Source organism: Lutra lutra, chromosome 18 (assembly GCF_902655055.1).
Source record: "Lutra lutra chromosome 18, mLutLut1.2, whole genome shotgun sequence".
NCBI lineage: Eukaryota > Metazoa > Chordata > Mammalia > Carnivora > Mustelidae > Lutra > Lutra lutra.
Window position 1 is genome coordinate 32,699,752 of NC_062295.1, and position 25,103 is coordinate 32,724,854.

A 25,103-nucleotide genomic window follows, 5' to 3' on the forward strand; every position below is an offset into this window, starting at 1 on the left:
GTGAGTTTGAGTCTGAATGATCAAATACGCTTTTTCCCCAAATTTAACACAGGGAGTGGATTAGAAAGCTAGAAATAAGACCCAGGACTCTATCTCTGCAAATCTATGAGAAGAAACACAAGCCCATTTCCAGAAGAAGAAGCAAATTCACCACACCCTGCATCCTGAGGGAGAGGAGGTGAGAGAGCTTTGCAGGTGAAAAACAGGAGCCAGTGTAGGGTATCAGCTGCAGAAAGGACTGGGAGCCATGCAAAATTTAATGAATTTGCTTTCGTTGTTTTTAGTTATTAGAAATATATATTATTATATTGACTAATAAAAAATCAGAACGGGCAGATAAATATTAGAACTTTAAAAATACTTATGATCCTATATATTCAAAGAAAATGAATGGTTTAAAGCATTTTCCATGAAAATGAAGTACAATAAATCCTACAAGAGATTCTGTATAATGTAAAGTTGAGTCCTGTGTTTGAGCTGTCGCTGACGTAACGGGTGGGTCGGACGCTGTCCTTGGTGCTGAAGCGGGGCGGGCAGGAGGAAGACCTTCCCCGGATGTGGAGGGGTGCCTCGCCTGAGATCATAACAAGCCCATCGGAGTTTCCATGGTTTCCGGTTTGCGAGTTTCCCAGGACTGTACTCTCCCCTCTTCCTCCTTGGTATGGCTTTTGTTTTTCATCCAGTTCCATGAATGCTCTCAATAGGGAAAAGTTCCACCAGGCTTGGCCAAAGTGAGCTCTCCTCACTCTCACACCCCACAGCTCCATGTGGGAGCTGCTTTAAATTGACGTCATCATCACCTGGGGCCTCTGAATTCTGATCTGGAAAAAGAGACAGAACCAGGTGAGGGCTAGGCTTATAAGGAACCTGGGATTTGGAAACGTAAGTGTTGGGTCTGGGGAAGTGCTCAGCTTAGAGTCTAGAACAAATCAACTGCCCCCCCCCCCAACTTAACTCCCAACTTAGGTAGCTTTAAAGCCATTCTAGTGAGGGAGTTTGTCTTTGCCCCCAAGGCTTTCCCTAGGGAGTACAGTGCCTGAAGCCAACACACTCCTTCCCAAGTGGGAATACTATGAGTGCGTTTCTTCGGCCCTGGAACATCCATCCAGTTGAAATAAAATCAAGGTCGCAACAATGAGTGGTCACCTCTTGCCAAGTGACCAACCTTGGTCTCAGTCCTAGTGGGACATCCTGACATTACGTACCTCCTGAGGTGGTGCAGTAGCTTTATTTTTCCATGACAAATGTTTAACAGAAACGTCTAAGCTGGGCCTAATCAAGCCTCTAGGCCTAACTGCCAGTTCACAGGAAGAACAGAGGCTTGAGGGACAAGGTAAAGGACAGCATGGGGAAATAATTAGATATACTCAAAGTGTGGGACGTTCCTGAAGACAATCATCCTAGACTCTTAAAAAAAAAAAAACAAAACCATAAATGTAAAAGGTAGGAATCGGTTCTAGATTAAAAAGACCAACGTGACCCAACAAAAGTCAGTGTGAAATTTGTTCATATTCCAAAAAACTAGTAATCACTCTTGGGCTCATTGGAAAAATGGATACGGGGTGATATTGTGCAATTATCATCAACTTGTTGGGAATGCTAATGGTATTTGGGGTGTGGACTGAAGTGTTTTATGACTTTTATCATTTTATCAAATGTCATAATGTTTGCAACTGACTGCCAGGTGCTCCAGCAAAGTTTGATGAGAATGTGTATCATAGTTGTACACGCTGTGCCGTAACATGAAAACGTGGCAGCATGTTAAACACTGGGGATTTAGGTGGGGTGTTCAGTGCACCACTATTCTGACTTTTATGTGGGTTTGAAAAGTAAAACAGTTTAGGGGTGCCTGGGTGGCTCAGTGGGTTAAAGCCTCTGCCTTTGGCTCGGGTCATGATCCCAGGGTACTGGGATCGAGCCCTGCATCAGGCTCTCTGCTCAGCTGGGAGCCTGCTTCCCCCTCTCTCTCTGCCTGCCTCTCTGCCTACTTGTGATCTCTGTCTGTCAAATAAATGAATAAAATCTTTAAAAAAAAAAAAGAAAAGTAAAACAGTTTAATTAACTACGTTGGCCATCAGGACATACTTGACATGGAAAGAAATTTCTGCACCTGGAGCCCCAGGGGTCTCGGGCAGGTCGACCCCACCTTGCTGCTTAGTTCCTTCTCCTCCCCCTGCTGCCACCCCAAGTTACTGCTCACTTCCCGGCAAGGCACACCTAGATGTCACCTGGACGAGCAAACCGTAAACATGACTTTGCTTTCCTCAAGAGCCCACCGTGGTAGGTGAAGACACGGGGCCTCAGCGCAGAGGGAGGTGAGCGTTTCACCTGCGTGTCTCTCACCTGGGTTTCGGAGTCTATGTGGTCCAGGGAGGGCTGGAAGTTACTATAGATGGAGTCCAAGTGCACGGAGTTGTCTCGATCTGGAGGGAAGGAAGCCCATGGAAGCAGCCAGTTAGAAGACAAGCTCCCATCTCTCCCTCTAACGTCACCCGCTGCAGGGCCAGAATTTCTTTTTGTACTGCCCCACACTTTGGCCTTCATCCATTCACAGGAAACCGCCAATTTTTTTTTTAATTCCCTCTTTTAGCTGGAGTGTTTAACCCACGTATAATTGTCGTTGTTGATGGGGCAGATTATTTTCTCCCTTATTTTGTGCTTCCTGTCATGCCTTTCCTGATCATCCGTTCCCCCTTTCTTGCTTTTTTGTGGGTTGACTAAAATGGTCTCCTCGTTCCGTGTTTCCCTTCTTTGGAATGTAAAGACTCGATCTGTAGGAATTTTAACACTTACATTTAAGCTGACAAAATGCGCAGTTCACCACTTGGCAGAGAAGGAAATCACTGCTCGGTGAGCTCACCCACTGCCAGGTGGTGCCTGTGCGTGTCCACACAGGCAGCTTTGAGATCTAGACCATCGGCAACCTCACGTCCCCCAGTGGTCGTGATCTAGTCATGCTGTGCCCGTCCCCACACCTCATCCAGGGCCTTGCGGGAGCCACAGGTGGAAATGGGTACAGATGTGGAACCCACTGTTTTAGAGATGAAAATACTGCTCTCTTTGCTCCTTTACGTCCTCCCATGTGTGTCTGTCTCCACACTTTGAGACATTTTGAGTGCACTGAGGACTTCCGGTACCTTCATTGATGTCAAAGCCAATGTTTCGGAAGGTTCCAGGTGTGGGCTGTCCGTCTTCTTCATGCCACATGTACAACTGAGACACTCTAGACTTTTGCCTGTTGACAGAAACACCAGAGAGATTCCACGATGATCAGGGAACCGGGATTTGGGGACTGGTTGGGTCCCTCTTAGCTCCCCTACTGTCTACCCCGAGGACCAATGAGTGAAGGCAGAGGGACCAGAAAAGGAGCGGGAGTTGGAGGCCAGAGGAGGAGGTGGCAGCAGCGACTCACCTTTTCAGCTCCCTCTTGGAACGGAGCATGAACATGGAGAGAACACCGAGGACGAGGAGCAGGACGGCGCCGGCTGCCCCCACGAGCCCGTACACCAGGCTCTTCTGGGTGCTGAACTCACAGGTTTCCCCACTGTACCAGTGGGTGTCCGTGGTCAAGCAGCTGAGAGGGACAGAGGGGGTAGATGGAGGGAGGGAGCATTCTGAGTGAGAGGCAGCCGACAGCCACAGCCTCCCTGCCTCAGATCTGGCCCTGAGCCCATGGGAGCTTGATGAGGAGAGGGTAAGGGCGACCTCGCTGGGGCGCAGAGCCCGGAGGGGGCGCGCAGAGGCCAAGTCCAGCTTCCACGGCACGGGCCTCAGAGAGGCCCAGGACTCGGCCCAGTACTTTTAGGTTGTGCAGCCCAGGATCTAGAGCAGTCAGCCCCGCTCTGGTGTTGCCCTGGGCTGTACCCAGGAACTGGAGACCCCAATGGCAACCTTTTTATCCACGCACTAACCATCATGTTCTCAGCCTCTCCTTTTCCATCAGGAAAAGCAAATTCCGTCCCAGATCCCCAGCACACACTGTGCCTCCGAAACCCCCCTCCCCTCCCTGAAGACACCCTTCCTAAGCCCTGTTCCTCTCCTCCCCACACCAACCCACAAAATCTTCCTTCCGGAAACCTGCCCAGGACCTGCACAGCGACTCAGGCCTTTGCACATGTGTCACTCCTTCCCTCTCTGGTTTTGTTTCAGTAGCCAAAGCCTGTGGCTGGTCTTTTACAGGCTTTCTACCCTCCCCGTGGGGATGGGCTGCCTTCTCATCCTGTCGGCAACGGACTCTCCCCCTGGAAGCTGGGCTCTATCCTCCCCATCTGACTGGGAGTTTCCCGAAGCTGGGGCTTTCCTTCTGCTTCCCCAGAGCTGGTCCCAGTCCTGATTCCACTGCACAAGCCCTGGGGAGGGCCCCGTCCTGGACCTGGCCTCGGGGCTCTGGGGACACTCAAGGGAGGCCAGGACCCTGGGCCTGGAGGCGGGGTCCCCGAGTGCCGTGGCGGGACACTCACTAGCACCGAGGGCCGCTGCGCTCCAGCTGGCACTTCCCGAAGTTGCAGTCCAGGGAGCTGTTGAAGCCGGGCATGCAGCGGGTGATGCAGTACAGCTTCTCCTCCTTGTACGCCAGGAAGAAGTAGGCGGCGTAGTCTTTCCCAACCCTCTCCTGGCATTCCTCTGCGGGGCGCGGAGGAGTGGCGGTGACCAGGCCGCCAGGCACCTGTGTGCCTCCCCCGACCCAACCCAGAGCACCGCGCCCCCACCCCGCCCCCCGCCCCACCCCCGCGCCCGTCACCTACTTTCAGGGTCGTAATCAACTGTAACATTTTGCACCTTGGTGGCAGTATTGTTGTAACACAGTGTACCTGTGGAAGGAAACACATAGAGCCCCTTGAAGCAAATTCCTTTAGTGGGGGCAGCAGAGCGGGGAATGAGGTTTTCACGAGGGGTCCCGCACACGGGAAGGACAGCCTTGAGCCCTGCTCCCCAGAACAATGACCCTCCAAGGGCCCTGTGCTTTCCCCATGTCTTCTCCCACGTGCACCTCCACCAAGACCCCCACACCACTCAGACGTTCCGAAGAGCGCTCTGCACTCCAAGCCATGCTTCTGCTCGCCTTCCCGTAGACCCCGGGCCCCACAGGACTGAGCCTGCAGGTGCACCTGCCTCCCCCTCACCCCCCCCCCTCTCTGGGGATGCCGAAGCCAAAAGATCCCCCAGGACCCCCTCCAGCCGCTCCCTCCCTCCCTAGCAATTTACTTAAGCAGGTATTATTTTTGCTGATTTGCTCCGTGGTTACTTTCTGGATTTTTTCCGTCACTTGCTGGGTGACCTTCGAGAAAACTTCCTTGTATTCTGGGGTGAAGTTGGTCTTCAGGAGGACTTCATGTTCCACCACAATACTGCCGGCACTGAGGAGAGAAAAGGATGTCTGTGAGCAGCCTCCCAGGTCATAACAGGTGCTCGATTCTCCGACCCCTTGTCCCAGGCACGATGTGCCCTTTGCCCCCACAGGAAGGCAGAGCTGGGGGAGGGCGGTTGAAATGACCCCCCAGGGTTCCCTGGGTCAAGGCTCATTCCAGGCACAGTGCTAGGCACTTCCCCATAGGACTCACACCACGACTTGTGCCTAAGGGGACTGTCTCAAAGGTTAGGTTCTAGGTAGCCCTGTGTGGAAGTCTCAGGAAGGTTCAAGTGCAAAGATGGATAGAGGATGGGACCACGGGAGATCGTCCTCACAGTGCCATCAGATGCGTTCCAGCAGGGGACTGGGCAGCTGCTGGTAAGGGGTCCTTAAGACGTAGGAGGACACCAGGGACTCTTACAGGAGTCATGAGTTGCTGTGGGGAGGGCTGCAGAAGGTCTGTGAGCCTCTTAAGAGTGCACAGATTTAAAAAAAAAAAAAGAGTGCACAGATTGAAGCTCATATGTGCGTATTTTCTACTCATAAACACTTCCATCAATTCTAAAACAAATCTCTGACACCTAGAAAGTTAAAATTTTAGCCAGCAGTCTCTTCCGACTCTCTGCTTAGGAGCTTGGAGCAGCCGGAGGCAAGGCCACCAAGAAAGCGTGGCTTTAGACACGCTCACAGCTTCCAGTGGCTTCTTTCTCTCGTCCCTCGCTCCACATCCCCGGAGCGGTCCATCTTCTGCGCGTGCAAAGTAGGGTCAGGAGTGCCGGGAAGTCAACGAACTTCTAGCCCCTACTCTAGAACACCAACCGCTTCTCTCTCTCACGCGTGGGTGTGGGGATCAACTGCACCCCAGGAATGAGCTGTTTGCATTTAAAAATACAGCAACAAGTCCAGCTTCCCGTGCTTACAATTCCAGATTCCTAAATAATGGAAGCCAAAAGCACTCTTTTTCCCTTGTTTTCTCCTTACCACTATATTCAGAGGCTCAAACATAAATAGAAGACTGGAGGGAGGGGGCAATACTCCTGAGCAACAGGAGGGGTAGAACAATACAGGATAACAGAGTTAAATGAGAGAATGATGATACTCATATAACATACACGAGAGTGGAATTCAAATAGCCTGTAGAGTAACGAGTTAGAGGGGACCAGGGCAACGTGGACCTCAAGGCCATCTTTCCCAAGAAGGACATGGGGGTCAAGAAAGCCAGGTTGGGGGTGCCTGGGTGGCTCAGTGGGTTAAAGCCTCTGCCTTCAGCTTGGGTCATGATCCCGGGGTCCTGGGATTGAGCCCCACATCGGGCTCTCTGCTCAGCAGGGAGCCTGCTTCTCCCTCTCCCTCTGCCTGCCTCTCTGCCTACTTGTGATCTCTCTCTCTCTCTCTGTCAAATAAATAAAATAAAAATCTTAAAAAAAAAAAAGCCAGGTGGTGGTGGCTTCAGGCATCTCCCAGACTTCATCACTGTCCCCAGTCCCTGTTTTGAAAGCCTCCATGGAGAAACGCGGCTTTATCCAGGCCAGGCCGGTGTAGTGGGGGTTTGGAGGTGCAGGAGGAAACCCGATTCTGGCCCCGAGGGGCTGGCTGACCTCAGACCAGCAGCTGACCCCGTGGGGCCTCAGTTCCCTCATCTGTAACATGAGGGTAGGTTGTTCTCAGGACTCTTCCTTCCTTGCTTCCAAGGTGAATGACTCTCACTTCCTATCTGCTCCCAGAACCCTCTGGAGCCCTCAGAGCCCAGTCGTCTCCCCTTATCTGGCCGCAGGTGGTAGGGTAGATAGAAAACCCAGCAGGAATGTAAACATGCCTGGTCCACAGAGCCTGTCCTCCCTCTCTTGCCTGAGAGAGAGAGACACATAGGGAAGAAGGATGACGTCCGCACCTACAGACCGCCCCATCCTCAGGGGCAAAAGAGAGCCTTGTGGGGTCAGCGCATGCCCAACCCAGAGAGGAAGCTTTAGAACCAGAAAGAAAAATGGTTTTCTCTTCCAGGGGAGCTGAGCTGCTGAAGGGCAGACTCGGGGCAGCTGCTGGGCTCACAGCCCACGGGGAGGGGCCATGGCGAGCCCACCTGGTCCCACCGGGGGTGGCCTCTCCTGTTTGAGAGAGGAGGTTTGGGTTCCACACAATTGAGAGAGGAAAAACCAGCTGGCAGACACATTCTCCCCCTGCGATTTTTGTGCAACGTTCTTCCTACTGGTTGTAAGTTCCTCTTGAAAATTATCATGACTCTAAACCGTGGGAAAGATGGCTCCCTCGGGATCCATGGGAGGCCGTGAGTCAACCTCACTGGCCAGCACCATCCCATGGACTTCAAAAGGCTGAGGCTGGGGCGCCTGTGTGGCTCAGTGGGTTAAAGCCTCTGCCTTTGGCTCAGGCCATGATCCCATAGTCTAGGGATCGAGTCCCGCATCGGGCTCTCTGCTCAGTGGGGATCCTGCTTCCTCCTCTCTCTCTCTCTGCCTGCCTCTCTGCCTACTTGTGATCTCTCTGTCTGTCAAATAAATAAATAAAATCTTATAAGAAAAAAAGCCAAGGCTGATAACCGGGCCAAAATTCCGCGGGGAGGGCGGGTCAGAGGTGAGTGGGAGTAAACACCGGCCAGCTGTGGACTCGGACACATTTTCCCTGGGGTTTCCTCCCAGGCTGTTACTGGGCTTCATCTCTGAAGACAAGTGCGGTGTCCACCACACAAGCTGTAACCTGCAGGGCTTCTCGTGTATCAGCGTTTCCAGTGTAAGAGGACCTGGTGTGAGGCTGCGCCCTCCCACCCCATCAGTGACCCCCCCAGGCAACTCAGTGCCTGTCTCTGGGTCTCTGTTTCTTCATCTGCTGGCCTCTCCCACGGGGTGGTTAGGAGCTTCCAAATTGGAAAATATACATGAAACCATAATTGTTGGAGGGTGTTATGGGCTGAATTGTGTTCCCCCAAAATTCGTGTGTTGAGGCCCTAATCCCCGGTCCCTCAGGATGCATCTGTATTTGGGGACAGGGTCTTTACAGATGCGAATAAGTTAAAATGAGCCTGTTGCGGTAGGTCTTAATCCAGTCTGAGTGGCGTCCTTGTAAAAAGAGGAAATTTGGGGTGGGGGGCGCCCGGCTGGATCAGTTGGAAAAGTGTGACTCTTGATCTCAGGTCATGAGTTCGAGCCCCATGCTGAATGAAGAGATTGTCAAAAAAAAACAAAAAACAAAAACAACAACAACAACAACAAAAAACTTAAAAAAAAAAAGAAGACGAGGAAATTCAGTCACACAAAGACACATGAGGCATATGCTTGAATAGAAAAAAAGCTGTAAGGACCCAGCAAGAAGACGGTTGTCTACAGGCCAGAGAGAGACTCAGAAGAAACCCAACCCACCAAACACCTTGATCGTGGACTTCCAGCCTCCAGAACCATGAGAAGTAAATTTCCGTTGCTTGAACCACCCAGTCTGGGGCATTTTGTTATAGGAGCCCTAGTCAGCTAACCTAGGGGCGGAGAACAGCCGTCTTAGTGACTGTGGCTGCTGCTTCCACTGCAAAGACTTTCTTCCCGGGAGCCCCGGATACTTACGACAGCTTTGTGATGTTGACCCCTTGATACTCAGGGATTCCGGAATAAACTCTGTCCATCTGAAAGGCAAAGAGATCACCGTGTCATCGCAGAGGTCCCAACTTGGAGCCCGCCGGTCTTTCCCCAGGAACTCAGGAAAGCAGACGGCGGGCTGACATGCTGCGTCTCCCACTCCCTGTCCCGCGCTGGCAGTGGCACATGGTCCCGGTGGGTCAGGCCCTCCTTAGAGACCAGCCTCGCCCTGGGGGGGCCCCCACTGCCCCTTCATGGAACCTTGCATTGTCTATCCACGAGCTCTCTGGCAAGGCCTGAGGAAAGGAGTGAGCTGAGAAACTCACAAACCTCTAACGTGGGAACAGCCCTCACCGGCTTTCTTCACCTTCGGAGATGACTCCAGGAGAGCTGAGTGGCCCACGGGGACCTGCATTCCCAGGCTCACCTCCTCTGTGAATATCGCACTGAAGTTCAGGAATTTTTCGGAATCCCGATCTTCTAGATCTTTGGTGTACTCCATGCTGGTCACTGTCACGGTCATTTCCATCTGGGCAGAGACAGTCTGCGGCGGAGAGTCTAAGGGGGTCGGACAGAAGCACCGTTTACTGAGGACGGAGCCCCCTCCTGCCCTGGAGCTCCCTCCCAAGGAAACCCACACCTCCAGCAATTCTGCCCTGGGCAGGGGAGTGGCCTGGGTCCAGCACCCACGACCCCCACTCAGGTCCCACCAGGGTGCCCCCAGAGGGTGGGGAGCACATGGCACTCCTCATGGCTTTGAGGTTGAGCCTAGGGGATCTCCGGTCCTACATTCTCCATGAGAATCCCACACAATTTTTGTTTTCTCCTCCATCACTCGCTCATTCGTCTCAAGTGTATTTTATGGTAAAATTCTGTATCAGTTTATGTTTTGTTCCAAACCAATTCTTCTTGCTTTATTCATTTTTTCATGTTTCACTTTTCTTACCATTGAGTAAAATGGTTGCCCCGGGAAGAGGCCATATCCCTGGGCATGTAGAAGGGCAGGAAGAGAGGCCCAGCGGTGGGGAGAGCGGGGCCCTGCGGCCTTACTCACCCATCTCAATGCTCGAGACCATCTCCTTGCACTTCGGCCCCTCGTAGAGGCTGGTGCACACACACTTGATCCCGTCCCAGGTGCCGCCATTATAGCAGGTTGGGATCTTGGTCTGGCACTGGTCTCCTTGGTAGTCGTTGGGGCAAATACAGGCCTGCCCATTCCATGTCCCTCCATTTAAGCAAGTCCCTGAAAGGGACAAGGCCCCGGTTACCCACACGTATTTGCACAACACTTCAGGCTCACAACACATTCTCCCACCTAGTCTGATACTCTCGTGAGACCCTGGGGTAGACGGGACAGTTAGTGTCATTCCCACTTTAGAGATGGGACAAGTAAAGAGGAGAGAGGCTTAGACACCTGCCCGAGGGTCCGTGTGGAGACCAGACTTGACCTGGTCTTGGAGAATTCCTGTATTATTTACTTTAGCCCCGAAAAGAAAGGGACAGGAAACCGAGTGTTGTCAGGAGTAAGGGACAACACAGTCAAGGCTGAGGAATAGAAAAGGAGAAACAGAAACTCGGAGTACCCAGAGGAGCTTGACTAGTCTAGATCCCAGCAAGCCTGAGAACCAGTACGTCATCATCTCTCCAACACCTGCTTCAGAAGAGCTCATACTGGAAACTGTTAGCCATCGTGACTATTCCTGATTCCTCTTTATTTTCTGGGATGTGGAGTTTGAGGGAGGAGGTGTGACCTCCCTCAACCTGCCTGGAAAAGTGACAGCTCTGCTCCCTTTGGCTTTTCTTTTTCTCTCTCTCTCTTTTTAAAGATTTTATTTACTTATTTGCCAGAAAGACAGAGAGAGCACAAGCAGGGGGAGGGACAGGCAGGGGGAGAAGCAGGTTCCCCGCTGAGCAAGGAGCCTGAGGCAGGACTCGATCTCAGGACTCCGGGATCATGACCTGAGCGAAGGCAGATGCTCAACTGGCTGAGCCCCCCGCAGGCATCCCTCCCTTTGGCTTTTCTTGAAAAGAGCTGTACCTGCACTAACCAGTGTTCCAGGAATGTTTGACTTAGGGAGCCACAGGAAATAAGCACCTCCTCTAGAAGACCAGCCCCACCTCGGCCTCCTGGTCTATCCCTCCCCTACCAGATACAGAGTGTGTGGGCCACACCCATGACTGTCAGTTCACACAGCCTCTGGTTAACAGGCCTTTGGTCCAAGACAGTGAGGAAGAATGAAAGAGCCCAGTCAAGAGTGCCCTCCTGGTGACACGATAAAGATCCACGAATCCAAATCAGCCTCTCTCTCACTCTCTCTGCTGTGTGTTACTGAAGATGTCCAGATTTTTTGTGCACAGCAGCAAAAGCAACTATTGGGGTGTGTGACTTGTTGCCCAAGGGTCTACAGGGAAAGCCAACCTCCAGGGATTAAGAGGAAGATGAAGGGAGACTGTCTGCCCTCAGACATGTGATCAGCACCAGCTGTGGACCTGGCGGTCATGCATTCACTACTGGACCCCTGTGGGACTTCCTAGGGATGCAAGGTCCAGACCTCCCCTCTGAGAATGCTCAGTACCTCCCTCTGACAACCAGAGTTCAACATGACGATGACACACTGGAAAGACCAAAGAACGAAGCCACATAAAATAAAGGCCAGGAAAAGAACTTGCCAGAGGAAGAATTCCCAAGGTGCTGAGAAAATGCAGTAGCCAGATGCCGAAGAATGTCCTTCATCTTCCTTAATTTAAGACAGGATTGGGCAGTGCCCAGGCAGACACAGATTGTATCTCTCTGGGCATATCTATGGTTCATCTAAACAAGTAAATGTCTTCAAGTGTTTTAACTAGTGTGTTTTTCTTAATGTATGGCAAAAATCCTCTCTCACTCTGATAATAAATCTCACAAGTATAACAGAATATTCTATAGTATATGTTGTATATTATATACTACATATATATAATGACAGGATGTTTTAATGGTAGGTATGGATTGGGGCAGGTCTCATCCTACCCAGAACAAAGAGAGCTGAGTGGAAACTCTAGAGACAGTGAAAAGACAGGGAGGCTTAAGGGTATGGAAACACTCAAGGACACACAGCAGAGATCAGAGCTGATAAAAGTGAACCTATGTGGTTTCTGTAGTGCATGAACAGAAAATAAGAAAAAATAAGGGAATGATAGCAGAGAGAGAGAGGCTAATAGCATATGTGAGTAAAACTGGCAACATCCTCTTCCAAAAACAAACAACAAAAATAAAAAAACCTTAGCACTTTAGCATGAGCAAAATATATGAGAAAAAAACCTTAAAAAGAAATGAAATCCAAATAAAGATAAAAATTAATGAGATTATGGGATTTAAAACAGAGTGGAACAGAGTTTCCCAGAGTAAAAAAAGGAAGAAATGGAGTGTGATACACTTCCCTGGAGATTGATGGGGTCCAGGCAAAGAGAGGTAAAATGGATTCAATGACACAGATAGCCTAGCTTAAGAGACAGCAGGCAGGACAGAGAGGACAGAGACAGGGTGCCACATGGATGACATTTGATCTCATAGTAAAATATTAAAAACAAGAGTATGAAAGGGAAAAATTTCAGAAGCCCATGGGGGAAATTGAAAAGAAATGACACCTACAAAAGGCAAACACAAGAAATTGCTTACGGGTGGTGGTGGCAGAAGATGATGTTGAGGTCTGGGTGCTTCTCGTTGTAACAGTGGTTGAGCTAGTAAGCACAGTTGAGGTAATGGAGGATGTACGGCTGGTGGTACTTGTGGGTCCTGTGGCAGGCTGTCCTGTGGGGGTGCCAGGAGCAGAGGGTGGGTTGGTGGTGGTGGCCACGGTGGTGGTGCCTGGAGTTGTAGCCAGGGTGGTGATAACTGTGGCGGTGGTGGTGCCTGGAGCCGTAGCCGGGGTGGTGGTGACTGTGGCGGTGGTGGTGCCTGGAGTCGTAGCCGGGGTGGTGGAGACTGTGGCGGTGGTGGTGCCTGGAGTCGTAGCCGGGGTGGTGGTGACTGTGGCGGTGGTGGTTATTGAGGTCGTAGCCAGGGTGGTGGTGTCTGCGGTGGTCGTGGTGCCTGCAGTGGTAGCAAGGGTGGTGGTGTCTGCAGAGGTGGTGGTGCCTGGAGTGGTAGCAGGGGAGGTGGTGTCTGCGGCGGTGGTGGTGCCAGGAGTGGTAGCAGGAGAGGTGGTGTCTGCAGGGGAGGTGGTGTCTGTAGCGGCGGTGGTGCCTGCTGTCGTAGCACGGGTGGTGGCATCTGCAGTGGTGGTGGTGCCTGCAGTGGTAGCAGGGGAGGTTGTGTCTGCAGGGGAGGTGGTGTCTGCGGCAGTGGTGGTACCTGGAGTGGTAGCAGGGGTGGTGGTGTCTGCAGTGGCGGTGGTGCCTGCAGTGGTAGCAGGGGAGGTGGTGTCTGTAGCGGTGGTCGTTCCTGCTGTCGTAGCAGGGGTGGTGGCATCTGCAGCGGTGGTGGTGCCTGCAGTGGTAGCAGGGGAGGTGGTGTCTGCAGGGGAGGTGGTGTCTGCAGGGGAGGTGGTGTCTGCAGCGGTGGTCGTGCCTGCCGTCGTAGCAGGGGTGGTGGTGTCTGCAGTGGTCGTGGAGCCTGCAGTGGTAGCCGGGGTGGTGTTGTCTACAGCAGTGGTGGTGTCTGTAGCAGTAGTGGTACCTGGAGTGGGAGCAGGGGTGGTGGTGTCTGTGGTGGTAACAAGAGTGGTGGTGCCTACAGTGGTAGCAGGGGAGGTGGTGTCTGCAGCGGTGGTGGTGCCTGTAGTGGTAACAAGGGTGGTGGTGACTGTGGCGGTGGTGGTGCCTAGAGTCGTAGCCGAGGTGGTGGTGACTGTGGCGGTGGTGGTGCCTGGAGTCGTAGCCGGGGTGGTGGTGTCTGCGGTGGTCGTGGTGCCTGCAGTGGTAGCAGGGGTGGTGGTGTCTGCAGTGGTCGTGGTGCCTGCAGTGGTAGCAGGGGTGGTGGTGTCTGCAGTGATTGTGGTGCTGGCAGTCGTATCCGGGGTGTTGGTGTCTGCAGAGGTGGTGGTGCCTGGAGTGGTAGCAGGGGAGATGGTGTCTGCGGCGGTGGTGGTGCCAGGAGTGGTAGCAGGGGAGGTGGTGTCTGTAGGGGAGGTGGTGTCTGCGGCAGTGGTGGTGCCTGGAGTGGTAGCAGGGGAGGTGGTGTCTGCGGCGGTGGTGGTGCCAGGAGTGGTAGCAGGGGAGGTGGTGTCTGCAGGGGAGGTGGTGTCTGCAGTGGCGGTGGTGCCTGCAGTGGTAGCAGGGGAGGTGGTGTCTGTAGCGGTGATCGTTCCTGCTGTTGTCTCAGGGGTGGTGGCGTCTGCGGCGGTGGTGGTGCCTGCAGTGGTAGCAGGGGAGGTGGTGTCTTCAGCGGTGGTCGTGCCTGCCGTCGTAGCAGGGGTGGTGGTGTCTGCAGTGGTCGTGGAGCCTGCAGTGGTAGCCAGGGTGGTGGTGTCCGAAGTGGTCGTGCTGCCTGCAGGGGTAGCAGGGGAGGTGGTGTCTGTAGCGGTGGTGCTGTCTGTGGCAGTGGTGGTACCTGGAGTGGTAGCAGGGGTGGTGGTGTCTGTGGTGGTAACAAGAGTGGTGGTGCCTGCAGTGGTAGCAGGGGAGGTGGTGTCTGCAGGGGAGGTGGTGTCTGCAGCGGTGGTCATGCTTGCCGTCGTAGCAGGGGTGGTGGTGTCTGCGGTGGCGGTGGTGCCTGCAGTGGTGGCAGGGGAGGTGGTGTCTGCAGCGGTGGTCGTGCCTGCCGTCGTAGCAGGGGTGGTGGTATCTGCGGTGGCGGTGGTGCCTGCAGTGGTAGCAGGGGAGGTGGTCTCTGCAGGGGAGGTGGTGTCTGCAGCGGTGGTCATGCCTGCCGTCGTAGCAGGGGTGGTGGTATCTGCGGTGGCGGTGGTGCCTGCAGTGGTAGCAGGGGAGGTGGTGTCTGCAGCGGTGGTCGTGCCTGCCGTCGTAGCAGGGGTGGTGGTGTCTGCAGTGGCCGTGGAGCCTGCAGTGGTAGCCAGGGTGGTGGTGTCCGCGGTGGTCGTGGTGCCTGCAGTGGTAGCAGGGGAGGTGGTGTCTGCAGCGGTGGTGGTGTCTGTGGCAGTGGTGGTACCTGGAGTGGTAGCAGAGGTGGTGGTGTCTGCAGGGGAGGTGGTGTCTGCAACGGTGGTCATGCCTGCCGTCGTAGCAGGGGTGGTGGTGTCTCCGGTGGCGGTGGTGCCTGCAGTGGTAGCAGGGGAGGTGGTTTCTGCAGCGGTGGTCGTGCCTGCCGTCGTAGCAGGGGTGGTGGTGTCTGCAGTGGCCGTGGAGCCTGCAGTGGTAGCCGGGGTGGTGGTGTCCGCGGTGGTCGTGGTGCCTGCAGTGGTAGCAGGGGAGGTGGTGTCTGTAGCGGTGGTGCTGTCTGTGGCAGTGGTGGTACCTGGAGTGGTAGCAGGGGTGGTGGTGTCTGTGGTGGTAACAAGAGTGGTGGTGCCTGCAGTGGTAGCAGGGGAGGTGGTGTCTGCAGGGGAGGTGGTGTCTGCAGCGGTGGTCATGCTTGCCGTCGTAGCAGGGGTGGTGGTGTCTGCGGTGGCGGTGGTGCCTGCAGTGGTGGCAGGGGAGGTGGTGTCTGCAGCGGTGGTCGTGCCTGCCGTCGTAGCAGGGGTGATGGTGTCTGCAGTGGTCGTGGAGCCTGCAGTGGTAGCAGGGGAGGTGGTGTCTGCAGCGGTGGTGGTGTCTGTGGCAGTGGTGGTATCTGGAGTGGTAGCAGGGGTGGTGGTGTCTGTGGTGGTAACAAGAGTGGTGGTGCCTGCAGTGGTAGCAGGGGAGGTGTTGTCTGCAGGGGAGGTGGTGTCTGCGGCAGTGGTGGTACCTGGAGTGGTAGCAGGGGTGGTGGTGTCTGCGGTGGCGGTGGTGCTTGCAATGGTAGCAGGGGAGGTGGTGTCTGTAGCGGAGGTGTTTCCTGCTGTCGTCGCAGGGGTGGTGGTGTCTGCAGCGGTGGTGGTGCCTGGAGTGGTAGCAGGGGAGGTGGTCTCTGCAGGGGAGGTGGTGTCTGCAGCGGTGGTCATGCCTGCCGTCGTAGCAGGGGTGGTGGTATCTGCGGTGGCGGTGGTGCCTGCAGTGGTAGCAGGGGAGGTGGTGTCTGCAGCGGTGGTCGTGCCTGCCGTCGTAGCAGGGGTGGTGGTGTCTGCAGTGGCCGTGGAGCCTGCAGTGGTAGCCAGGGTGGTGGTGTCCGCGGTGGTCGTGGTGCCTGCAGTGGTAGCAGGGGAGGTGGTGTCTGCAGCGGTGGTGGTGTCTGTGGCAGTGGTGGTACCTGGAGTGGTAGCAGAGGTGGTGGTGTCTGCAGGGGAGGTGGTGTCTGCAATGGTGGTCATGCCTGCCGTCGTAGCAGGGGTGGTGGTGTCTGTGGTGGCGGTGATGCCTGCCGTCGTAGCATGGGAGGTGGTGTCTGCAGCGGTGGTCGTACCTGCCGTCGTAGCAGGGGTGGTGGTGTCTGCAGTGGTTGTGGAGCCTGCAGTGGTAGCCGGGGTGGTGGTGTCTGCGATGGTCGTGGTGCCTGCAGTGGTAGCAGGGGAGGTGGTGTCTGCAGCGGTGGTGGTGTCTGTGGCAGTGGTGGTACCTGGAGTGGTAACAAGGGTGGTGGTGACTGTGGCGGTGGTGGTGCCTGGAGTTGTAGCCGGGGTGGTGGTGACTGTGGAGGTGGTGATGCCTGGAGTTGTAGCCGGGGTGGTGGTGACTGTGGAGGTGGTGGTGCCTGGAGTCGTAGCCGGGGTGGTAGTGTCTGCAGTGGTCGTGGTGCCTGCAGTGGTTGCAGGGGTGGTGGTGTCTGCAGGGGAGGTGGTGCCTGCAGTCGTATCCGGGGTGGTGGTGTCTGTGGCGGTGGTGGTGTCAGGAGTGGTAGCAGGGGAGGTGGTGTCTGCAGGGGAGGTGGTGTCTGCGGCAGTGGTGGTACCTGGAGTGGTAGCAGGGGTGGTGGTGTCTGTGGTGGTAACAAGAGTGGTGGTGCCTGCAGTGGTAGCAGGGGAGGTGGTGTCTGCAGGGGAGGTGGTGTCTGCCGCGGTGGTCATGCCTGCCGTCGTAGCAGGGGTGGTGGTGTCTCCGGTGGCGGTGGTGCCTGCAGTGGTAGCAGGGGAGGTGGTTTCTGCAGCGGTGGTCGTGCCTGCCGTCGTAGCAGGGGTGGCGGTGTCTGCAGTGGCCGTGGAGCCTGCAGTGTTAGCCGGGGTGGAGGTGTCCGCGGTGGTCGTGGTGCCTGCAGTGGTAGCAGGGGAGGTGGTGTCTGTAGCGGTGGTGCTGTCTGTGGCAGTGGTGGTACCTGGAGTGGTAGCAGGGGTGGTGGTGTCTGTGGTGGTAACAAGAGTGGTGGTGCCTGCAGTGGTAGCAGGGGAGGTGGTGTTTGCAGGGGAGGTGGTGTCTGCCGAGGTGGTCATGCCTGCCGTCGTAGCAGGGGTGGTGGTGTCTCCGGTGGCGGTGGTGCCTGCAGTGGTAGCAGGGGAGGTGGTTTCTGCAGCGGTGGTCGTGCCTGCCGTCATAGCAGGGGTGGTGGTGTCTGCAGTGGCCGTGGAGCCTGCAGTGGTAGCTGGGGTGGTGGTGTCCGCGGTGGTCGTGGTGCCTGCAGTGGTAGCAGGGGAGGTGGTGTCTGTAGCGGTGGTGCTGTCTGTGGCAGTGGTGGTACCTGGAGTGGTAGCAGGGGTGGTGGTGTCTGTGGTGGTAACAAGAGTGATGGTGCCTACAGTGGTAGCAGGGGAGGTGGTGTCTGCCCCGGTGGTCATGCCTGCCGTCGTAGCAGGGGTGGTGGTGTCTCCGGTGGCGGTGGTGCCTGCAGTGGTAGCAGGGGAGGTGGTTTCTGCAGCGGTGGTCGTGCCTGCCGTCGTAGCAGGGGTGGTGGTGTCTGCAGTGGCCATGGAGCCTGCAGTGTTAGCCGGGGTGGTGGTGTCCGCGGTGGTCGTGGTGCCTGCAGTGGTAGCAGGGGAGGTGGTGTCTGTAGCGGTGGTGCTGTCTGTGGCAGTGGTGGTACCTGGAGTGGTAGCAGGGGTGGTGGTGTCTGTGGTGGTAACAAGAGTGGTGGTGCCTGCAGTGGTAGCAGGGGAGGTGGTGTCTGCAGCGGTGGTCGTGCCTGCCGTCGTAGCAGGGGTGATGGTGTCTGCAGTGGTCGTGGAGTCTGCAGTGGTAGCAGGGGAGGTGGTGTCTGCAGCGGTGGTGGTGTCTGTGGCAGTGGTGGTATCTGGAGTGGTAGCAGGGGTGGTGGTGTCTGTGGTGGTAACAGGAGTGGTGGTGCCTGCAGTGGTAGCAGGGGAGGTGTTGTCTGCAGGGGAGGTGGTGTCTGCGGCAGTGGTGGTACCTGGAGTGGTAGCAGGGGTGGTGGTGTCTGCGGTGGCGGTGGTACCTGCAATGGTAGCAGGGGAGGTGGTGTCTGTAGCGGTGGTGTTTCCTGCTGTCGTCGCAGGGGTGGTGGCGTCTGCGGCAATGGTGGTGCCTGGAGTGGTAGCAGGGGAGGTCGTCTCTGCAGGGGAGGTGGTGTCTGCAGCGGTGGTAATGCCTGCCGTCGTAGCAGGGGTGGTGGTATCTGCGGTGGCGGTGGTGCCTGCAGTGGTAGCAGGGGAGGTGGTGTCTGCAGCGGTGGTCGTGCCTGCCGTCGTGGCAGGGGTGGTGGTGTCTGCAGTGGCCGTGGAGCCTGCAGTGGTAGCCGGGGTGGTGGTGTCCGCGGTGGTCGTGGTGCCTGCAGTGGTAGCAGGGGAGGTGGTGTCTGTAGCCGTGGTGCTGTCTGTGGCAGTGGTGGTACCTGGGGTGGTAGCAGAGGTGGTGGTGTCTGCAGGGGAGGTGGTGTCTGCAACGGTGGTCATGCCTGCAGTCGTAGCAGGGTTGGTGGTGTCTGTGGTGGCGGTGATGCCTGCCGTCGTAGCATGGGAGGTGGTGTCTGCAGCGGTGGTCGTACCTGCCGTCGTAGCAGGGGTGGTGGAGTCTGCAGTGGTCGTGGAGCCTGCCGTGGTAGCCGGGGTGGTGGTGTCTGCGGTGGTCGTGGTGCCTGCAGTGGTAGCAGGGGAGGTGGTGTCTGCAGCGGTGGTGGTGTCTGTGGCAGTGGTGGTACCTGGAGTGGTAACAAGGGTGGTGGTGACTGTGGCGGTGGTGGTGCCTGGAGTTGTAGCCGGGGTGGTGGTGACTGTGGAGGTGGTGGTGCCTGGAGTCGTAGCCGGGGTGGTAGTGTCTGCAGTGGTCGTGGTGCCTGCAGTGGTTGCAGGGGTGGTGGTGTCTGCAGGGGAGGTGGTGCCTGCAGTCGTATCCGGGGTGGTGGTGTCTGTGGCGGTGGTGGTGTCAGGAGTGGTAGCAGGGGAGGTGGTGTCTGCAGGGGAGGTGGTGTCTGCGGCAGTGGTGGTACCTGGAGTGGTAGCAGGGGTGGTGGTGTCTGTGGTGGTAACAAGAGTGGTGGTGCCTGCAGTGGTAGCAGGGGAGGTGGTGTCTGCAGGGGAGGTGGTGTCTGCCGCGGTGGTCATGCCTGCCGTCGTAGCAGGGGTGGTGGTGTCTCCGGTGGCGGTGGTGCCTGCAGTGGTAGCAGGGGAGGTGGTTTCTGCAGCGGTGGTCGTGCCTGCCGTCGTAGCAGGGGTGGTGGTGTCTGCAGTGGCCGTGGAGCCTGCAGTGGTAGCCGGGGTGGTGGTGTCCGCGGTGGTCGTGGTGCCTGCAGTGATAGCAGGGGAGGTGGTGTCTGTAGCGGTGGTGCTGTCTGTGGCAGTGGTGGTACCTGGAGTGGTAGCAGGGGTGGTGGTATCTGCGGTGGCGGTGGTGCCTGCAGTGGTAGCAGGGGAGGTGGTGTCTGCAGCGGTGGTCGTGCCTGCCGTCGTAGCAGGGGTGGTGGTGTCTGCAGTGGCCGTGGAGCCTGCAGTGGTAGCCGGGGTGGTGATGTCCGCGGTGGTCGTGGTGCCTGCAGTGGTAGCAGGGGAGGTGGTGTCTGTAGCCGTGGTGCTGTCTGTGGCAGTGGTGGTACCTGGGGTGGTAGCAGAGGTGGTGGTGTCTGCAGGGGAGGTGGTGTCTGCAACGGTGGTCATGCCTGCAGTCGTAGCAGGGTTGGTGGTGTCTGTGGTGGCGGTGATGCCTGCCGTCGTAGCATGGGAGGTGGTGTCTGCAGCGGTGGTCGTACCTGCCGTCGTAGCAGGGGTGGTGGTGTCTGCAGTGGTCGTGGAGCCTGCAGTGGTAGCCGGGGTGGTGGTGTCCGCGGTGGTCGTGGTGCCTGCAGTGGTAGCAGGGGAGGTGGTGTCTGCAGCGGTGGTGGTGTCTGTGGCAGTGGTGGTACCTGGAGTGGTAACAAGGGTGGTGGTGACTGTGGCGGTGGTGGTGCCTGGAGTTGTAGCCGGGGTGGTGGTGACTGTGGAGGTGGTGGTGCCTGGAGTTGTAGCCGGGGTGGTGGTGACTGTGGAGGTGGTGGTGCCTGGAGTCGTAGCCGGGGTGGTAGTGTCTGCAGTGGTCGTGGTGCCTGCAGTGGTTGCAGGGGTGGTGGTGTCTGCAGGGGAGGTGGTGCCTGCAGTCGTATCCGGGGTGGTGGTGTCTGTGGCGGTGGTGGTGTCAGGAGTGGTAGCAGGGGAGGTGGTGTCTGCAGGGGAGGTGGTGTCTGCGGCAGTGGTGGTACCTGGAGTGGTAGCAGGGGTGGTGGTGTCTGTGGTGGTAACAAGAGTGGTGGTGCCTGCAGTGGTAGCAGGGGAGGTGGTGTCTGCAGGGGAGGTGGTGTCTGCCGCGGTGGTCATGCCTGCCGTCGTAGCAGGGGTGGTGGTGTCTCCGGTGGCGGTGGTGCCTGCAGTGGTAGCAGGGGAGGTGGTTTCTGCAGCGGTGGTCGTGCCTGCCGTCGTAGCAGGGGTGGCGGTGTCTGCAGTGGCCGTGGAGCCTGCAGTGTTAGCCGGGGTGGTGGTGTCCGCGGTGGTCGTGGTGCCTGCAGTGGTAGCAGGGGAGGTGGTGTCTGTAGCGGTGGTGCTGTCTGTGGCAGTGGTGGTACCTGGAGTGGTAGCAGGGGTGGTGGTGTCTGTGGTGGTAACAAGAGTGGTGGTGCCTGCAGTGGTAGCAGGGGAGGTGGTGTCTGCAGGGGAGGTGGTGTCTGCCGCGGTGGTCATGCCTGCCGTCGTAGCAGGGGTGGTGGTGTCTCCGGTGGCGGTGGTGCCTGCAGTGGTAGCAGGGGAGGTGGTTTCTGCAGCGGTGGTCGTGCCTGCCGTCGTAGCAGGGGTGGTGGTGTCCGCGGTGGTCGTGGTGCCTGCAGTGGTAGCAGGGGAGGTGGTGTCTGTAGCGGTGGTGCTGTCTGTGGCAGTGGTGGTACCTGGAGTGGTAGCAGGGGTGGTGGTGTCTGCAGGGGAGGTGGTGTCTGCCGTCGTAGCAGGGGTGATGGTGTCTGCAGTGGTCGTGGAGCCTGCAGTGGTAGCAGGGGAGGTGGTGTCTGCAGCGGTGGTGGTGTCTGTGGCAGTGGTGGTATCTGGAGTGGTAGCAGGGGTGGTGGTGTCTGTGGTGGTAACAGGAGTGGTGGTGCCTGCAGTGGTAGCAGGGGAGGTGTTGTCTGCAGGGGAGGTGGTGTCTGTAGCGGTGGTGTTTCCTGCTGTCGTCGCAGGGGTGGTGGCGTCTGCGGCAGTGGTGGTGCCTGGAGTGGTAGCAGGGGAGGTCGTCTCTGCAGGGGAGGTGGTGTCTGCAGCGGTGGTCATGCCTGCCGTCGTAGCAGGGGTGGTGGTATCTGCGGTGGCGGTGGTGCCTGCAGTGGTAGCAGGGGAGGTGGTGTCTGCAGCGGTGGTCGTGCCTGCCGTCGTAGCAGGGGTGGTGGTGTCTGCAGTGGCCGTGGAGCCTGCAGTGGTAGCCGGGGTGGTGGTGTCCGCGGTGGTCGTGGTGCCTGCAGTGGTAGCAGGGGAGGTGGTGTCTGTAGCGGTGGTGCTGTCTGTGGCAGTGGTGGTACCTGGAGTGGTAGCAGGGGTGGTGGTGTCTGTGGTGGTAACAAGAGTGGTGGTGCCTGCAGTGGTAGCAGGGGAGGTGGTGTCTGCAGGGGAGGTGGTGTCTGCCGCGGTGGTCATGCCTGCCGTCGTAGCAGGGGTGGTGGTGTCTCCGGTGGCGGTGGTGCCTGCAGTGGTAGCAGGGGAGGTGGTTTCTGCAGCGGTGGTCGTGCCTGCCGTCGTAGCAGGGGTGGTGGTGTCTGCAGTGGCCGTGGAGCCTGCAGTGGTAGCCGGGGTGGTGGTGTCTGCGGTGGTCGTGGTGCCTGCAGTGGTAGCAGGGGAGGTGGTGTCTGCGGTGGTCGTGGTGCCTGCAGTGGTAGCAGGGGAGGTGGTGTCTCTAGCGGTGGTGCTAACTGTGGCAGTGGTGGTACCTGGAGTGGTAGCAGGGGTGGTGGTGTCTGCAGGGGAGGTGGTGTCTGCCGTCGTAGCAGGGGTGATGGTGTCTGCAGTGGTCGTGGAGCCTGCAGTGGTAGCAGGGGAAGTGGTGTCTGCAGCGGTGGTGGTGTCTGTGGCAGTGGTGGTATCTGGAGTGGTAGCAGGGGTGGTGGTGTCTGTGGTGGTAACAGGAGTGGTGGTGCCTGCAGTGGTAGCAGGGGAGGTGTTGTCTACAGGGGAGGTGGTGTCTGCGGCAGTGGTGGTACCTGGAGTGGTAGCAGGGGTGGTGGTGTCTGCGGTGGTGGTGGTGCCTGCAATGGTAGCAGGGGAGGTGGTGTCTGTAGCGGTGGTGTTTCCTGCTGTCGTCGCAGGGGTGGTGGCGTCAGCGGCGGTGGTGGTGCCTGGAGTGGTAGCAGTGGAGGTCGTCTCTGCAGGGGAGGTGGTGTCTGCAGCGGTGGTCATGCCTGCCGTCGTAGCAGGGGTGGTGGTATCTGCGGTGGCGGTGGTGCCTGCAGTGGTAGCAGGGGAGGTGGTGTCTGCAGCGGTGGTCGTGCCTGCCGTCGTGGCAGGGGTGGTGGTGTCTGCAGTGGCCGTGGAGCCTGCAGTGGTAGCCGGGGTGGTGGTGTCCGCGGTGGTCGTGGTGCCTGCAGTGGTAGCAGGGGAGGTGGTGTCTGTAGCCGTGGTGCTGTCTGTGGCAGTGGTGGTACCTGGGGTGGTAGCAGAGGTGGTGGTGTCTGCAGGGGAGGTGGTGTCTGCAACGGTGGTCATGCCTGCCGTCGTAGCAGGGTTGGTGGTGTCTGTGGTGGCGGTGATGCCTGCCGTCGTAGCATGGGAGGTGGTGTCTGCAGCGGTGGTCGTACCTGCCGTCGTAGTAGGGGTGGTGGTGTCTGCAGTGGTTGTGGAGCCTGCAGTGGTAGCCGGGGTGGTGGTGTCCGCGGTGGTCGTGGTGCCTGCAGTGGTAGCAGGGGAGGTGGTGTCTGCAGCGGTGGTGGTGTCTGTGGCAGTGGTGGTACCTGGAGTGGTAACAAGGGTGGTGGTGACTGTGGCGGTGGTGGTGCCTGGAGTTGTAGCCGGGGTGGTGGTGACTGTGGAGGTGGTGGTGCCTGGAGTTGTAGCCGGGGTGGTGGTGACTGTGGTGGTGGTGGTGCCTGGAGTCGTAGCCGGGGTGGTAGTGTCTGCAGTGGTCGTGGTGCCTGCAGTGGTTGCAGGGGTGGTGGTGTCTGCAGGGGAGGTGGTGCCTGCAGTCGTATCCGGGGTGGTGGTGTCTGTGGCGGTGGTGGTGTCAGGAGTGGTAGCAGGGGAGGTGGTGTCTGCAGGGGAGGTGGTGTCTGCGGCAGTGGTGGTACCTGGAGTGGTAGCAGGGGTGGTGGTGTCTGCGGTGGCTGTGGTGCCTGCAGTGCTAGCAGGGGAGGTAGTGTCTGTAGCGGTGGTTGTTCCTGCTGTCGTAGCAGGGGTGGTGGCGTCTGCGGTGGTGGTGGTGCCTGCAGTGGTAGCCGGGGTGGTGGTGTCCTCGGTGGTCGTGGTGCCTGCAGTGGTAGCAGGGGAGGTGGTGTCTGTAGCGGTGGTGGTGTCTGTGGCAGTGGTGGTACCTGGAGTGGTAGCAGAGGAGGTGGTGACTGTGGTGGTAACAAGAGTGGTGGTGCCTGCAGTGGTAGCAGGGGAGGTGGTGTCTGCAGTGGTCGTGGAGCCTGCAGTGGTAGCAGGGGAGGTGGTGTCTGCAGCAGTGGTGGTACCTCTAGTGGTAGCAGGGGATGTGGTGTCTGCGGTGGCGGTGGTGCCTGCAGTGGTAGCAGGGGAGGTGGTGTCTGTAGCAGTTGTGGTGTCTGTGGCAGTGGTGGTACCTGGAGTGGTAGCAGAGGAGGTGGTGACTGTGGTGGTAACAAGAGTGGTGGTGCCTGCAGTGGTAGCAGGGGAGGTGGTGTCTGCAGCGGTGGTCGTTCCTGCCGTCGTAGCAGGGGTGGTGGTGTCTGCAGTGGTCGTGGAGCCTGCAGTGGTAGCAAAGGAGGTGGTGTCTGCAGCGGTGGTGTTGTCTGTGGCAGTGGTGGTACCTGGAGTGGTAGCAGGGGTGGTGGTGTCTGTGGTGGTAACAAGAGTGGTGGTGCCTGCAGTGTTAACAGGGGTGGTGGTGTCTGCAGTGGTCGTGGAGCCTGCAGTGGTAGCAGGGGAGGTGGTGTCTGCAGCGCTGGTGGTGCCTGTAGTGGTAACAAGGGTGGTGGTGACTGTGGCGGTGGTGGTGCCTGCAGTGGTACCAGGGGAGGTGGTGTCTGCAGGGGAGGTGGTGTCTGCAGCGGTGGTCATGCCTGCCGTCGTAGCAGGGGTGGTGGTGTCTGCGGTGGCGGTGGTGCCTGCAGTGGTAGCAGGGGAAGTGGTGTCTACAGCGGTGGTCGTGCCTGCCGTCGTAGCAGGGGTGATGGTGTCTGCAGTGGTCGTGGAGCCTGCAGTGGTAGCAGGGGAGGTGTTGTCTGCAGGGGAGGTGGGGTCTGCGGTAGTGGTGGTACCTGGAGTGGTAGCAGTGGTGGTGGTGTCTGCGGTGGCGGTGGTGCCTGCAGTGGTAGCAGGGGAGGTGTTGTCTGTAGCGGTGGTGTTTCCTGCTGTCGTCGCAGGGGTGGTGGCGTCTGCGGCGGTGGTGGTGCCTGCAGTGGTAGCAGGGGAGGTGGTGTCTGCAGCGGTGGTCGTGCCTGCCGTCGTAGCAGGGGTGGTGGTGTCTGCAGTGGCCGTGGAGCCTGCAGTGGTAGCCGGGGTGGTGGTGTCCGCGGTGGTCGTGGTGCCAGAGGTGGTAGCAGGGGAGGTGTTGTCTGTAGCCGTGGTGCTGTCTGTGGCAGTGGTGGTACCTGGAGTGGTAGCAGAGGTGGTGGTGTCTGCAGGGGAGGTGGTGACTGCAATGGTGGTCATGCCTGCCAT

The 25,103-nt window shown here is 57.9% G+C and overlaps 1 protein-coding gene across 1 annotated transcript; it reads right to left on the reverse strand.

Moving 5' to 3' along the window:
* Positions 1-244: 244 nt before the first annotated feature.
* MUC17 (mucin 17, cell surface associated) lies at positions 245-25,103 on the reverse strand. Its single transcript, XM_047713122.1, has 14 exons — positions 25,097-25,103; positions 24,701-25,033; positions 13,586-14,044; positions 12,584-12,820; positions 9,983-10,081; positions 9,356-9,486; positions 8,917-8,975; positions 5,206-5,357; positions 4,746-4,811; positions 4,461-4,623; positions 3,413-3,574; positions 3,138-3,235; positions 2,344-2,423; positions 245-821 (listed from the first exon to the last, which is right to left on the reverse strand). Exons 1-14 carry the CDS (start codon positions 25,101-25,103, stop codon positions 780-782), a joined length of 2,088 nt encoding a protein of 695 aa, XP_047569078.1. The 3' UTR covers positions 245-779.

What these genes read in the sequence shown, in the direction of transcription:
- MUC17 (XM_047713122.1), bottom strand. An exon ending in CACCACTGCTACCACTCCAG is followed by an intron (nt 14,045 to 24,700) that starts GTACCACCACTA and finishes CCACTGCCGCAG; the next exon opens with ACACCACCTCCCCTACAGAC. An exon ending in CACCCCTGCTCCCACTCCAG is followed by an intron (nt 12,821 to 13,585) that starts GTACCACTACTG and finishes CTACGGCTCCAG; the next exon opens with GCACCACCACCGCCACAGTT.